This window comes from Triticum urartu, chromosome 2 (assembly GCF_003073215.2).
Source record: "Triticum urartu cultivar G1812 chromosome 2, Tu2.1, whole genome shotgun sequence".
In the NCBI taxonomy this organism is placed as follows: Eukaryota; Viridiplantae; Streptophyta; class Magnoliopsida; order Poales; family Poaceae; genus Triticum; species Triticum urartu.
In genome coordinates, this window is record NC_053023.1 from 714,371,233 (window position 1) to 714,383,376 (window position 12,144).

Here is a 12,144-nt window from a genome sequence, read left to right on the forward strand (position 1 = left end):
AAAATCTGACGACAACATCATCGGTGGGCACATGCAGAGCAGTACTCCGCCTGGAATTATGATTGCACGTTCCAAGTTTGACTGCCGTGCGCCGCCGCATGCATACCGGCATACGCATGTGCTCGCCCGCCGGAACTCCGGGGAGAAGAGACCGGAAAGAAAGAAGTGAAGGACTCCGGAACCGTGGGCTGAGCTTGAAGCTGGACGGTCGCTTTCTTCCAATCGGTGTGCTTCTAGCTGCATGCATGCATGCATGATCCACGTCATCACTGAAATAAAATATGAGGGGAGCTCGCTGCAACTTGACACGACTTGTCGTCTTCTTCTAGTACGGAGTGGCATTGTTTACCGGCCTACCGGATCGCGAAAATGATCTTCCCCGGGCCTGGAAAAGGAACGTGGTACGGACTCTGCGAGGGACGCACAGCCAAATCGTTGGGTCGTTCGAATTTGGAACGGTGTGTGGCGTGTGGCAACACGACAGAGCCTAGGCCGTTCGCGCGGTGACACCGGAACCAACGGGAAATTTTGTTCCTACGTACTCACAGTAATGTGGACTTGACAAGCACAAGTTGCATCGATCTCTAATCATGCTGCACAAGACCTGACACTGACACGGCCAAAGCCGGTGGCTAGGGGGGTCTGCCGCATCGCCCTCCCTCCGCCGTCTCGAGGCGCTTCGCGTCGCGACCACCACGGCTGGCGGCGGCACGACGGCGTCCTCCCCCGCAACGGCGACGGCTTAACCACGCACGCCCGCTCGATCCGTCGACCATGTGCCGGGCGCCGGGGCACGGCGTTCGGTGGCACTAGAGCAGGTAGGCGCCGCGTCATATTCGTATCCGAATCCTAATCTTGTGGTGCCTCGCGGATCGCGGAGTGTGCGGTCGGCTCGGCCATCGCGACTCCGCTCTTGCATTTCGTGGACACATGGCTGGACTGGGTTGGAAAATCAGCCACAGCCAGTGTCACCGCATGTTCGCCTCAGTGGACGTGGACGTGTACGTACGTGGCCTGAGTGATGACGGAAAGCTACAACTCCGCCAAGGATATACAGTATGCGTACGTATCTATCGCGCGGCACAAACAGTGCGGAGGATCGTGTGAGCCGGATAGGCTACTGGGCGCGCCCTGCTGCAGACAGCGCCGGGGCACATGCACCAGCAGCACACAAGCGCCTCGTCACCGGCCTCACCGGATAGCGAACTACTACAAAAAAGGTTGCTTCCTCGTTCCATTCTCTTAGCACTGTGTCAGCGTGTCGTGGTCCAGTTTACCTTCAGCTCGCAGTTCTCCTTTACATGTGTACCTGAACAGTCAGCTTGACATTGAAATGCCTTTGCCCCGGCGGCGAGCCCAGCTGTGTGGCGGCCGGCACGGCGGTGCCTTGCTTTCCACATTGGACATGCCCAATTCAGAAAAGTTTGCAAGGGCTTTTGGGCTGCTTATTTTCTGCTACTAGATCGGCTTCGGGGTGTGCCGAAGAAGCAGTAGCTAAAAAGAACACAAATATGGAGTGTGGCTTCGCTCACAACTTCACCTCAACCTCAGTGTATGTTTCTTGATAGAAGGTGAATTTTATTGGCTCGAAAGTAAGCATCAGGTGTACAAACATATTGAGCATACACCCGGCTTCTGCATACACATCGGTTTTTTGTTTTTACTTTCGCCTATTTGTGCATGAAATTCCTCCAATTTAGCAACTGCGGACCCTACACCCTAGCCCCAGTGAACCGTCTGCTCGTCTCCTCTCTACTCAACTCATGTAACAGTCTCAGACTGCAATAAGGGAAAAGAGCAGGATTCCAACCTTTTTCTTTTCTTTTGCGGGAATGGATTTCGACTTCATAGAGATTCTGCACATAGTTGATTCTTTGGGCAGCTTCTCATAATCTGCGTATGAAAAGAACTGACCTTCACAGCGGTTGTGGCTCATTTCTTCATCCTATAACAGATTTTGAGAACTTGATTACGGCCTTTCGAATGAACCTAACAAAATTGTAAGTACATGAAAGCTTTGGAAAACAACATGAAATCCATGAACACCAAGATTGGATACAACTTGTCATTGCAACACTTTAAAATTAATATGATTATTTGCATCCTGTGAATTTTTATACAAATAAATATATGCGATACAAATCATGCAATGTGTAGAAATCTATTTCTTACCCCATTTTTTGAAATTTTAGTACCTTGTTGTAAAATCTGACAAGGGTTACAATAAGTGGATGATTTTTTTTCTTCTTATAATTGTCCTCCCATCCCAAATGAACTTCCTTTCCGTCCCAAAAAGGGGCAGTATCTTTTTTGTGGCAATCAATTTAGTACCGTCTTGGTGTGTACAAAGCGTGGTTCTTTGCAAAATATAAGCAGAACATATATCTAGGGTTTTAAGTATTTGCATAGTGACGCATGGTACATGTTATACACGCACACACAAAATATAAATAGACATACCTAACAAATGAACCAAAAAGACAATGATCTCCATGAGTCGCAAGGACTTTGGATATACACGGCGCTGCCTTTCTTTCCACTTTGGATATACCCAATTCAGAAAGCTCGCAAGGACTTTTGGGTCACTTATCTTTTTTGCTTCCCACTCACCTTCTGAGTTTGTAGAAGTGCTAGCTAAAAAGAACACAAGTACGGAGTGGCTGCGCTCACAACTTCGGCTCAATCTCAGTGTAATGTTTTTGACAAAAGATGATTTTTATTAACTCGAAAGGAAGCACCAGGTGGATACAAACACAATCAGCATACAGCCAACCTCTGCATATGCACCTTTTTTTTGTATTTCCCCCTATTTGTGCATGAAATTACTCCCAATTTGCAACTGCAAACCCTACACCTAGTGTAGGATTGAAAGTATGTCTAGAGGGGGGTGATTAGACTACTTGACCAAATAAAAATTTAGCCTTTTCCCAATTTTAGTTTTTGACAGATTTTAGCTATCTTAGCACAAGTCAAGCAATCTCCACACAATTCAAGCAAGCATGCAAAAGAGTATATGAGCAGCGAAAAGTAAAGCATGCAACTTGCAAGAATGTAAAGGGAAGGGTTTGGAGGATTCAAACGCAATTGGAGAAACGGATGTTTTTGTCGTGGTTCTGATAGGTGGTGCTATCATACATCCACGTTGATGGAGACTTCAACCCACGGAGGGTAACGGTTGCGCGAGTCCACGGAGGGCTCCACCCACGAAGGGTCCACGAAGAAGCAACCTTGTCTATTCCATCACGGCCGTCGCCCACGAAGAACTTGCCTCACTAGCGGTAGATCTTCACGAAGTAGGCGATCTCCTTGCCCTTACAAACTCCTTGGTTCAACTCCATAATCTTGTGGGAGGCTCCCAAGTGACACCTAGCCAATCTAGGAGACACCACTCTCCAAGAAGTAACAAATGGTGTGTTGATGATGAACTCCTTGCTCTTGTGCTTCAAATGATAGTTTCCCCAACACTCAACTCTCTCTCACAGGATTTGGATTTGGTGGAAAGAAGATTTGAGTGGAAAACAACTTGGGGAAGGCTAGAGATCAAGATTCATATGGTTGGAATGAAATATCTTGACCTCAACACAAGTGTAGGTGGTTCTCTCTCAGAAAATGTGTATTGGAAGTATAGGTATGTTCTGATGGCTTTCTCTACGAATGAAGAGTGGGTGGAGGGGTATATATAGCCTCCACACAAAATCTAACCGTTACACACAATTTGCCAAACTCGGTGGGACCAAATGGTTAAACTCGGTCGGACCGATTCAGTAAACCTAGTGACCGTTAGGATTTTTGGTGGGACTGAGATGCAACTCGGTAGGACCGATATGGTTAGGGTTAGGGCATAATGTAATCTCGGTGTGACCGATTACACAAACTCGGTGGGACCGATTTTGGTAATAAGCTAACCAGAGAGTTGGTCAGGTAAACTTGGTGGGACCGATTCGCTCATCTCGGTGAGACCGAAGTGTTACAAAAGGGAAACAGAGAGTTTACATTGCAATCTCGGTGGGACCGATCGCTCATCTCGGTAAGACCGAAATGTTGCGAAGGGAAACAGAGAGATTACAATCCCATCTCGGTGAGACCGAGATCCCTATCGGTGAGACCGATTTGCCTAGGGTTTGTGGCAGTGGCTATGACATTTGAAACTCGGTGGCGCCGGATAGAAAGAATCGGTGGGGCCGAGTTTGACTTTTGGTTTAGGTCATATGTGGATGTGGGAAGGTAGTTGAGGATTTTGAAGCATATCACTAAGCATTTTGAGCAAGCAAGTCATTAAGCAACACCTCATCCCTCCTTGATAGTATTGGTTTTTCCTATAGACTCAATGTGATCTTGGATCACTAAAATATAAAATGTAGAGTCTTGAGCTTTAAGGTTGAGCCAAACTTTTTGTCCTTAGAATTTTGAGGGATCCAGTTTCCTCATCCATGCCATGTCATTCATTGAGCTTTTCCTGAAATATTAAACTTGGAATAATGTTAGCTCAATGAGCTATATGTTGTTAAGAATTACCAAAACCACTCAGAGATAGTTACATTTTCACCTAGCCCGAGTGAACCGTCCACTTGTCTCCTCTCTACTCAACTCATGTAGCAGCCTCGGACCAACAGAAAAGAATTGGATTCCAACTTAGTTTTTGCGGGAATGGATTCCAACTTCATAGAGATTCTGCACATAGTTGATTCTCTAGGCAGTTTCTCACAATGTGCATATGAAAAGAACTAGCCTTTGTCGCGGTTGTGGCTCATTTCTTCACCCTATAGCGGTTTTTGAGAACTTGAATGAATCTAGCAAAATTGTTAGTACGTGAAAGCTTTGGAAAACAACAAAAATCCATAAACACAAAGAATAAAATACAACTTGCATTGCAATACTTTGAAATAAATATGATTCTTTGCATCCTGTGAAAACAATCACAAATAAATATATGCGAAATAAATCATGTAATTCATAGCAATTATTTTGTACCTCATTTTTCTTGAAATTTTAGTATCTCAAGGATCATCAGTGAATTATTATTTTTCTTCTAATTGTCCTCCCATCCCAAATCAATTTCCTTTCTGTCCCAAAAAAGTAGTGTCCTCTTTGTGGCGATCATTTTAGTACCATTTGGTGTGTACAAAATGCGGTTTCATGCAAAGTACTCTCTCTGTTCTTAAATATTTGTCTTTCTAGAGATTTCAACAAGTGACTACATACAGAGTAAAATGAGTGAATCAACACTCTAAAATATGTCTATGCATCCGTATGTCGTAGTCCATTTGAAATCTCTAAAAAGACAAATATTTAGGAACGGTGGAAGTATAAGCAGAACATATATCAGGATTTTAAGCATTTGCAAAGCCGACTTGTGGTACATGTTATACACACGCACAAAATAAAAAAATAGACATAGGAGTACCTAACAAATGAACCAAAAGGACAATGATCTCCACGAGGTGGAAATGTTACCTGGCACAGCATTACTTAGCACATGTTCTTGGTTTAGATGCTAATCTTTTGCACATGCGATAAACCAAACATAGGAAGAAATTTGCATCATCACAAAGAAAATAAACATGAAGCCGAGGAATAATGTCACGTCGGCCAACTGGACGAAGCCAGCACCACCAACCGCCTACAAAAACTCCACGCCGCGCTCCCCTCGGAAAGCAGAGCATCCCCACGCCGACTCCGTCCGTCCGCGCCATCGTCCCGCCAAAAGCAGAGCATCCTAAGCCGGCGAGAAGGGAGCGATGGCCAAATGCGGCAAGATACGGAGCATCGTCCGCCTCCAGCAGACGCTGCAGCGGTGGCGGTCCCGGGCCGCGGCGGCGCCGGTGCCGTCGGGGCACGTGGCGGTGTGCGTGGGCGGCGAGTCGCGGCGGTTCTTGGTGCGCGCGGCGCACCTCAACCACCCCGTGTTCCGGGAGCTGCTCCGGCAGTCGGAGGAGGAGTACGGCTTCCCGTCCACCCCCGGCCCCGTCGCGCTCCCCTGCTGCGACGAGGACCGCTTCCTCGACGTCCTCCGCCGCGTGTCCTCCGAGGGCCGCCTCCTCCGCCCGTTCTGCTGCCGCGTGCCGGTCGTCACCAGCCGCGACGTCGCCGCGCGGCCGTTGCTGCAGGGCATGACGGTGGAGAAGGTCGTGTGGTGATCAATATATGGAAGCTGCGCGCCTAGGCCATTCACTATGCTCCGTGTGCATGCAAGCTAGCACCGGCGGTTTGGTTCCGCCGGCGGCAACTGTTCCGTTGGACGCCGACAAGGTTTAAGCATCTCGTGCGCCTGCCGGAGCCGAGAAGACGAGCTGACCGAGCAGCCGTGAATGACGCGCACGGCAAGCGACGACACGTGGGCCGACAGAAGGGCGCGCTCCCGTGCCCGGCGTGATGGCGGGGCGCCCCAACCGTAGTTCGTCGAGGGCGCCCCGCGTGCGCATCTGAGGCCGCCGGGGGGCGTGCGGCTAGCAACTACTAGCTCTGTAATTCTTGACCTTGGCTGAAGGTAGAAGATCTGTTCCTTTTTACTAATAATTGCTTGAAGAGCGTGATGACTTGGAGAGGATTAAATTCACTTCAATCCCTGCCAAACCCCCTTCAAATCCCTCACCACCGAACACAGCCTGATTGTGTAGAGTCCTCTTTCTGAAAACTTTTGTGATTGCCGTAACTGGTTGCATCCTTGCCAGGAATAAATTAAAAATAGAAATTATCCCGTAAAAGAAATATTCAAAATAGAAATTGTTCCTTGCTGCACATTCACTGTGTCGTTGTTTCTCATGTGTTCATGATGTTAATGAGGCCAAATAAAGTGTCTTAGAGCATCTTCAATAGATGATGTAGATGCAAAAATAACTAACTTTTGCATTTCGGAGGCTCAAAACCCCTTCTCCAACAGATGATGTAAATGCAATATATATATATATATATATATATGCATCTCCGCCTTTCGGAGATGTAAAATACAACACATCGCGGTGTAAATATACATCTCCACCTACATGAGATGTAAAACTGGCGACCGCACGCCAACCGCTCAACCGCTTTCAGTTTTGTTCCGTCCGCCCGCCAGACGGTTGCTCGCCTCTACTGCCGGCGATTTCTCACCAGAAACATTGCTGCCGCCACTCGTTCGTCCATCCCCGACCCTGCCGTCGGTCGTGCCGTCGTAGCCGCCGATTTGAGACTGTCCCGTCGCACCTCCGCCGCCGCTCCACTCGCCCAACGCACCACGCCGCCATCGCCCCGCTACCAGATCCTACCACTCCACCCCCTTGCCACCAGTTCCCCCGCTGCTTCGTCGCCGCCCGCCTCCGAATCAGCCGAATTAGCTAATTTACCGTCGTCGAATTGCCGCCTCGCTACCGCATTATTTGAGCTCCCCCTGCCACCCTACCACCGCAGGATTCGAGTCACACACCTGCCGCCACGCCGTCGCCATTTTTCCACCTCCATACTCGACCTTCTCGCATCACACGACCGTCGCACCGATGCCCTGCTGCGACCAATCCGCTGCTCAATTCACAGCCGCACCGCCAGCCATTCGAGCTCCTGCCGCCGCATTTGACCTCCCAGCTCTCCTCGCTCGGCCGCCGGCACACCAACCGCCGCCGCTCCTCCCGACTCTCGGCGCTCCGCCGCCGGTGCCATGCCTACTAATTTGTACATCTTCATTTGCATCATTTTATTGGAGTTGAACTTTTACATCTCCGTTTTGCATGATCTGTTGGAGTTGGCCCTTTTTTGGAGATGTAAATTTTTACATCTCCAAATTTGCATTTTCTATTGGAGATGCTCTTAGCTCTTACTTTTCTTGCGGCGAAGATTCAGAAGTTTGTGTACGTATGTGCTTTTACATAGAGTGAAACTGATCTATTATATGTAAATAAAAGCCCCCAACTACTTGATTTTACTGCGTTGTGGTGCAGCGGGGTCATCTGTTGACGTCATTATTATTTTTACCAACAAGATTCGTTTATGCATTAACATGAATAGTTGCAACAATCGTCGTTGTCGGTCACAGCAAAAGTTGACGACGGTTGCTGCAAAATCATTGCCGCCGTCGCCGTGGGTCGCAACATCACCATGAATGGTTGTAGCAATTACCATCTAAGGTTGTAGCACGCGCCGACGCAGGCTGCAATATCGGGGCTTGTCAGTTGTGCTCCGACCTTGGATGGTGATGGAGCGAGGTATGGGTAGACATGGTCATGGCAACCGTCTGCGGCGACCGGTGCACTCGCATGGCGGGTTTGAGGTGCTAGTTTTGGTGATAGTGGAGGGGAGCTTGACGGGCCAGAGAGACAGGGAGAGAAGTCGGTGGTGCCTCCAGGCGGTGCTCGTCCCTCTGGCAGCGCCAACAGCGGTTGTGAGCATTGGTGGGAGGCCTCACGGTGGCACAGGAGCCAGAAAAAATATGGTCCAGCGTGCACTCTGACGAGAAGGATTGAGAGAAGAAAACAAATGGATAGGAAAGAACGGAAAAGGAGATAAGGTTCATAGGGGAGAGATGGTTGCGCGACCGCTTTTGTCGTGGGTTCCATAGAACCCGTGTCGTCATCGACTGTGACCGGCGCGAGACGTAGCCGCTCAGCCATGGGAACATTTACCCTTTTCATATATGAAATTCTCGAGCCAAAAGATGGATGCATATGTTGTGTTTCATCTTGCTAAATGATATCAATTAAATGATGTATCAATTCCATAAATTGCATATAGCAATATATAAATCAGCAAAATTCTTTCTAATATTTTAGATAGAAGATATCAAAAAGTGCGAGAAACCGCATTGATGACTAATAAAGTAGGGTTTTCACTCATGTGGCTTGAGTCTTTCCGGTATAGTGTCGCGTCGGTCGATGTCGTAGAGTCCAATCCTTTTTCGGACTTGAACTCAGTGGGACTTTTACTCCTTGCTCTTCAACACGTACTCACACGAGGGACTCTCAATAGGCAAGGCCTAGAACCTCTAAAGAGGGTGTGACCGATCACCAGATGATGATCAAGAAGAGTCAAAGTTGTCTTACTAGCACGAGCTAATGTACCCTTCTATCCAAATCCAATTTGCATCGATAAAATAAATCCAAATTCCAGTAGTAGATGAATAATTGCAAATTTGTATGTGTACGAGATTAGAATAACTTCAAAAATAACTGACATAATTTTGGATTTTTCCTTATCAGAAAAATACAAACTCCACTCAATTGATGATTCCTCAACGTAGTGCCTCATGTCTCCCGCAACAATGGATCCCTCCAATCTCCATCAAGTCGCACTACTATTTTGCAAACAAAAATATATTGACTTTTCTACTCCAGCGATTCAGTTTCTCTTCTCATCTAGTATTTCTCCCCAGACCACATGCACACACATGCAATTTTGTAGGTTAAGAAATGGCGAGGGGCGTCTCCTGACGACCAACCCCGCCCTGCCTCTGGATTCCCCAACGTAGGTACCCCTGACGTGGAAGGAGAGCGCCTCGTTGAGGATGCCCGTGCCGACATCGACCCCAACAACTCTCGACGAACCACGGTCGACGCCGGCGCGTCTCTCACATCCTCCGCTTACCTTCCGCACCCCGCATCAGACGATGTCAGGTAGGCTGGGTGCGGTCTGTGGTGGCGCTCTTGTCCCGTGTGCATCACTCCCATTGTCAGACCATTTGCTAGCCTTCTATGAATCCATCATGTCACTTTCACAAGGATGGCAAGGTTGTGAGGATGCCAATAATTGCATTGATCTAAGCCCGAACTTCTAAGTAAGTTTCGTCGTGTTCATACGATGGAATCAACCGTCACTAGCTTTTCGGCACGACCACAACAAGAATAATGGATTTATATCTCTGTGAGCTAAGTCTCTCTTCAATTCCTTCATCGGAATATAGAAAATTTTGCCGCCTTTAATAGCAAAGATTCTACCTCTCGGATTATACGTTCGTTAGGCGGGTCACCCCTGAATAATTGAACTCCTCCACGCTGGTTTTGTTATCCTTTGTTTTCCTGCATCAACCTTGCCATATGCATGGTTGTTTCTGCAATTAAGGACATGAGACTAGACCAACACTTTATGTGTCATGGATTCTTATTATCCTCATATTGTCTTCACTCCTCGTAGATACCAAAACCTATCAACTGGAGGTCACAAATTCATAGAACAATATGTGTTACCTCTGTAGGTCTTTGAATCATCTTGCATGACCCTTAGATTGGACAACACATATTACGTACACCACAGATAACCAACTTAATAGTCAATCATAGAACTAGTTTAACGAATAAGGATATATAGAATAGACACAAATGAATCTAATATATCTGTTGGGGAACACAGTATTTCAAAAAAAATCCTACGATCACGCAAGATCTATCTAGAAGATGCATAGCAACGAGAGGGGGGAGTGTGTCCATGTACCCTCGTAGACCGAAAGCGGAAGCGTTTAGTAACGCGGTTGATGTAGTCAAACGTCTTCGCGATCCAACCGATCCTAACACCGAACGTACGGCACCTCCGCGTTCAGCACATGTTCAGATCGATGACGTTCCTCGATCTCTTGATCCAGTTGAGGACGAGGGAGAGTTCCATCAGCATGACGGTGTGGCGACGGTGATGGTGAAGTTACCGGCACAAGACTTCACCTAAGCACTACGACAATATGACCGATGTGTGTAACTGTGGAGTGGGGCAACGCACACTGGTGAGACAAGACTTGGTGTGTATTTGGGGTGCCCCCCTCCCATGTATATAAAGGGGGGAGGAGAGGTGGCCGGCCCAAGGGGGGCGCGCGCCATGGGGAGTCCAACTAGGATTCCCAATCCTAGTTGGAGTCCCCTTCCTTTCCAAGAGAGGGAGAGAGAGGAAAGGAGGAGAAGGGAGAAGGAAAGAGGGGGCGGCGCCCCCCTCCCTAGTCCAATTCGGACTGGCCATGGGGGGGCTTTCTTGTGGCCCTTCTCTCCTTTCAACTAAGGCCCATGAAGGCCCATGAACTTTCGGGGGGGGGGGGTCCGGTAACCCCCGGTACTCCGACACTTGTCCGAAACGACCCGAACCATTCCGGTGTCCGAATGTAACCTTCATATATATGAATCTTTACCTCTCGACCATTTCGAGACTCCTCGTCATGTCCATGATCTCATCCTGGACTTCGAACAATCTTCGGTCATCAAATCACATAACTCATAATACAAATCGTCATCGAACATTAAGCGTGCGGACCCTATGGGTTCGAGAACTATGTAACATGACCGAGACATATCTTCGGTCAATAACCAACAGCGGAACCTGGATGCTCATATTGGCTCCTGAATATTCTACGAAGATCTTTATCGGTCAAAACCGCATAACAACATACGTTGTTCCCTTTGTCATCGGTATGTTACTTTCCCGAGATTCGATCGTCGGTATCATCAAACCTATTTCAATCTCGTTACCGGCAAGTCTCTTTACTCGTTCCGTAATGCATCATCCTATGGCTAACTCATTAGAAACATTGCTTGCAAGGCTCATAGTGATGTGCATTACCGAGAGGGCCCAGAGATACCTCTCCGATACACTGAGTGACAAATCCTAATCTCGATCTTTGCCAACTCAATAAACACCATCGGAGACACCTGTAGGGAATCTTTATAATCACCCAGTTACATTGTGACGTTTGATAGAACACAAGGTGTTCCTCCGATATTCGGGAGTTGCATAATCTCATAGTCGGAGGAACATGTATAAGTCATGAAGAAAGCAATAGCAATAAAACTAAACGATCATTATGCTAAGCTAAAGGATGGGTCTTGTCCATCACATCATTTCTAATGATGTGATCTCGTTCATCAAATGACAACACATGTCCATGGCTAGGAAACATAACCATCTTTGATTAACGAGCTAGTCAAGTAGAGGCATACTAGGGACACTCTGTTTGTCTATGTATTCACACATGTACTAAGTTTCTGGCTAATACAATTCTAGCATGAATAATAAACATTTATCATGATATAAGGAAATATAAACAACAACTTTATTATTGCCTCTAGGGCATATTTCCTTCAGTCTCCCACTTGCACTAGAGTCAATAATCTAGATTACATAGAAATGATTCTAACACCCATGGAGTCTTGGTGCTGATCATGTTTTGCTTGTGAGAGAGGCTTAGTCAGCGGGTCTGCTACATTC

The 12,144-nt window shown here is 47.4% G+C and overlaps 1 protein-coding gene across 1 annotated transcript; it reads left to right on the forward strand.

Moving 5' to 3' along the window:
- The first annotated feature begins 5,632 nt into the window (after positions 1-5,632).
- On the forward strand, positions 5,633-6,738 carry LOC125534301 (auxin-responsive protein SAUR22-like). The gene has a single exon (XM_048697560.1). The coding sequence runs from the start codon at positions 5,739-5,741 to the stop codon at positions 6,135-6,137; it is 399 nt and encodes a 132-aa protein (XP_048553517.1). The 5' UTR covers positions 5,633-5,738; the 3' UTR covers positions 6,138-6,738.
- The last annotated feature ends 5,406 nt before the right edge of the window (positions 6,739-12,144 follow it).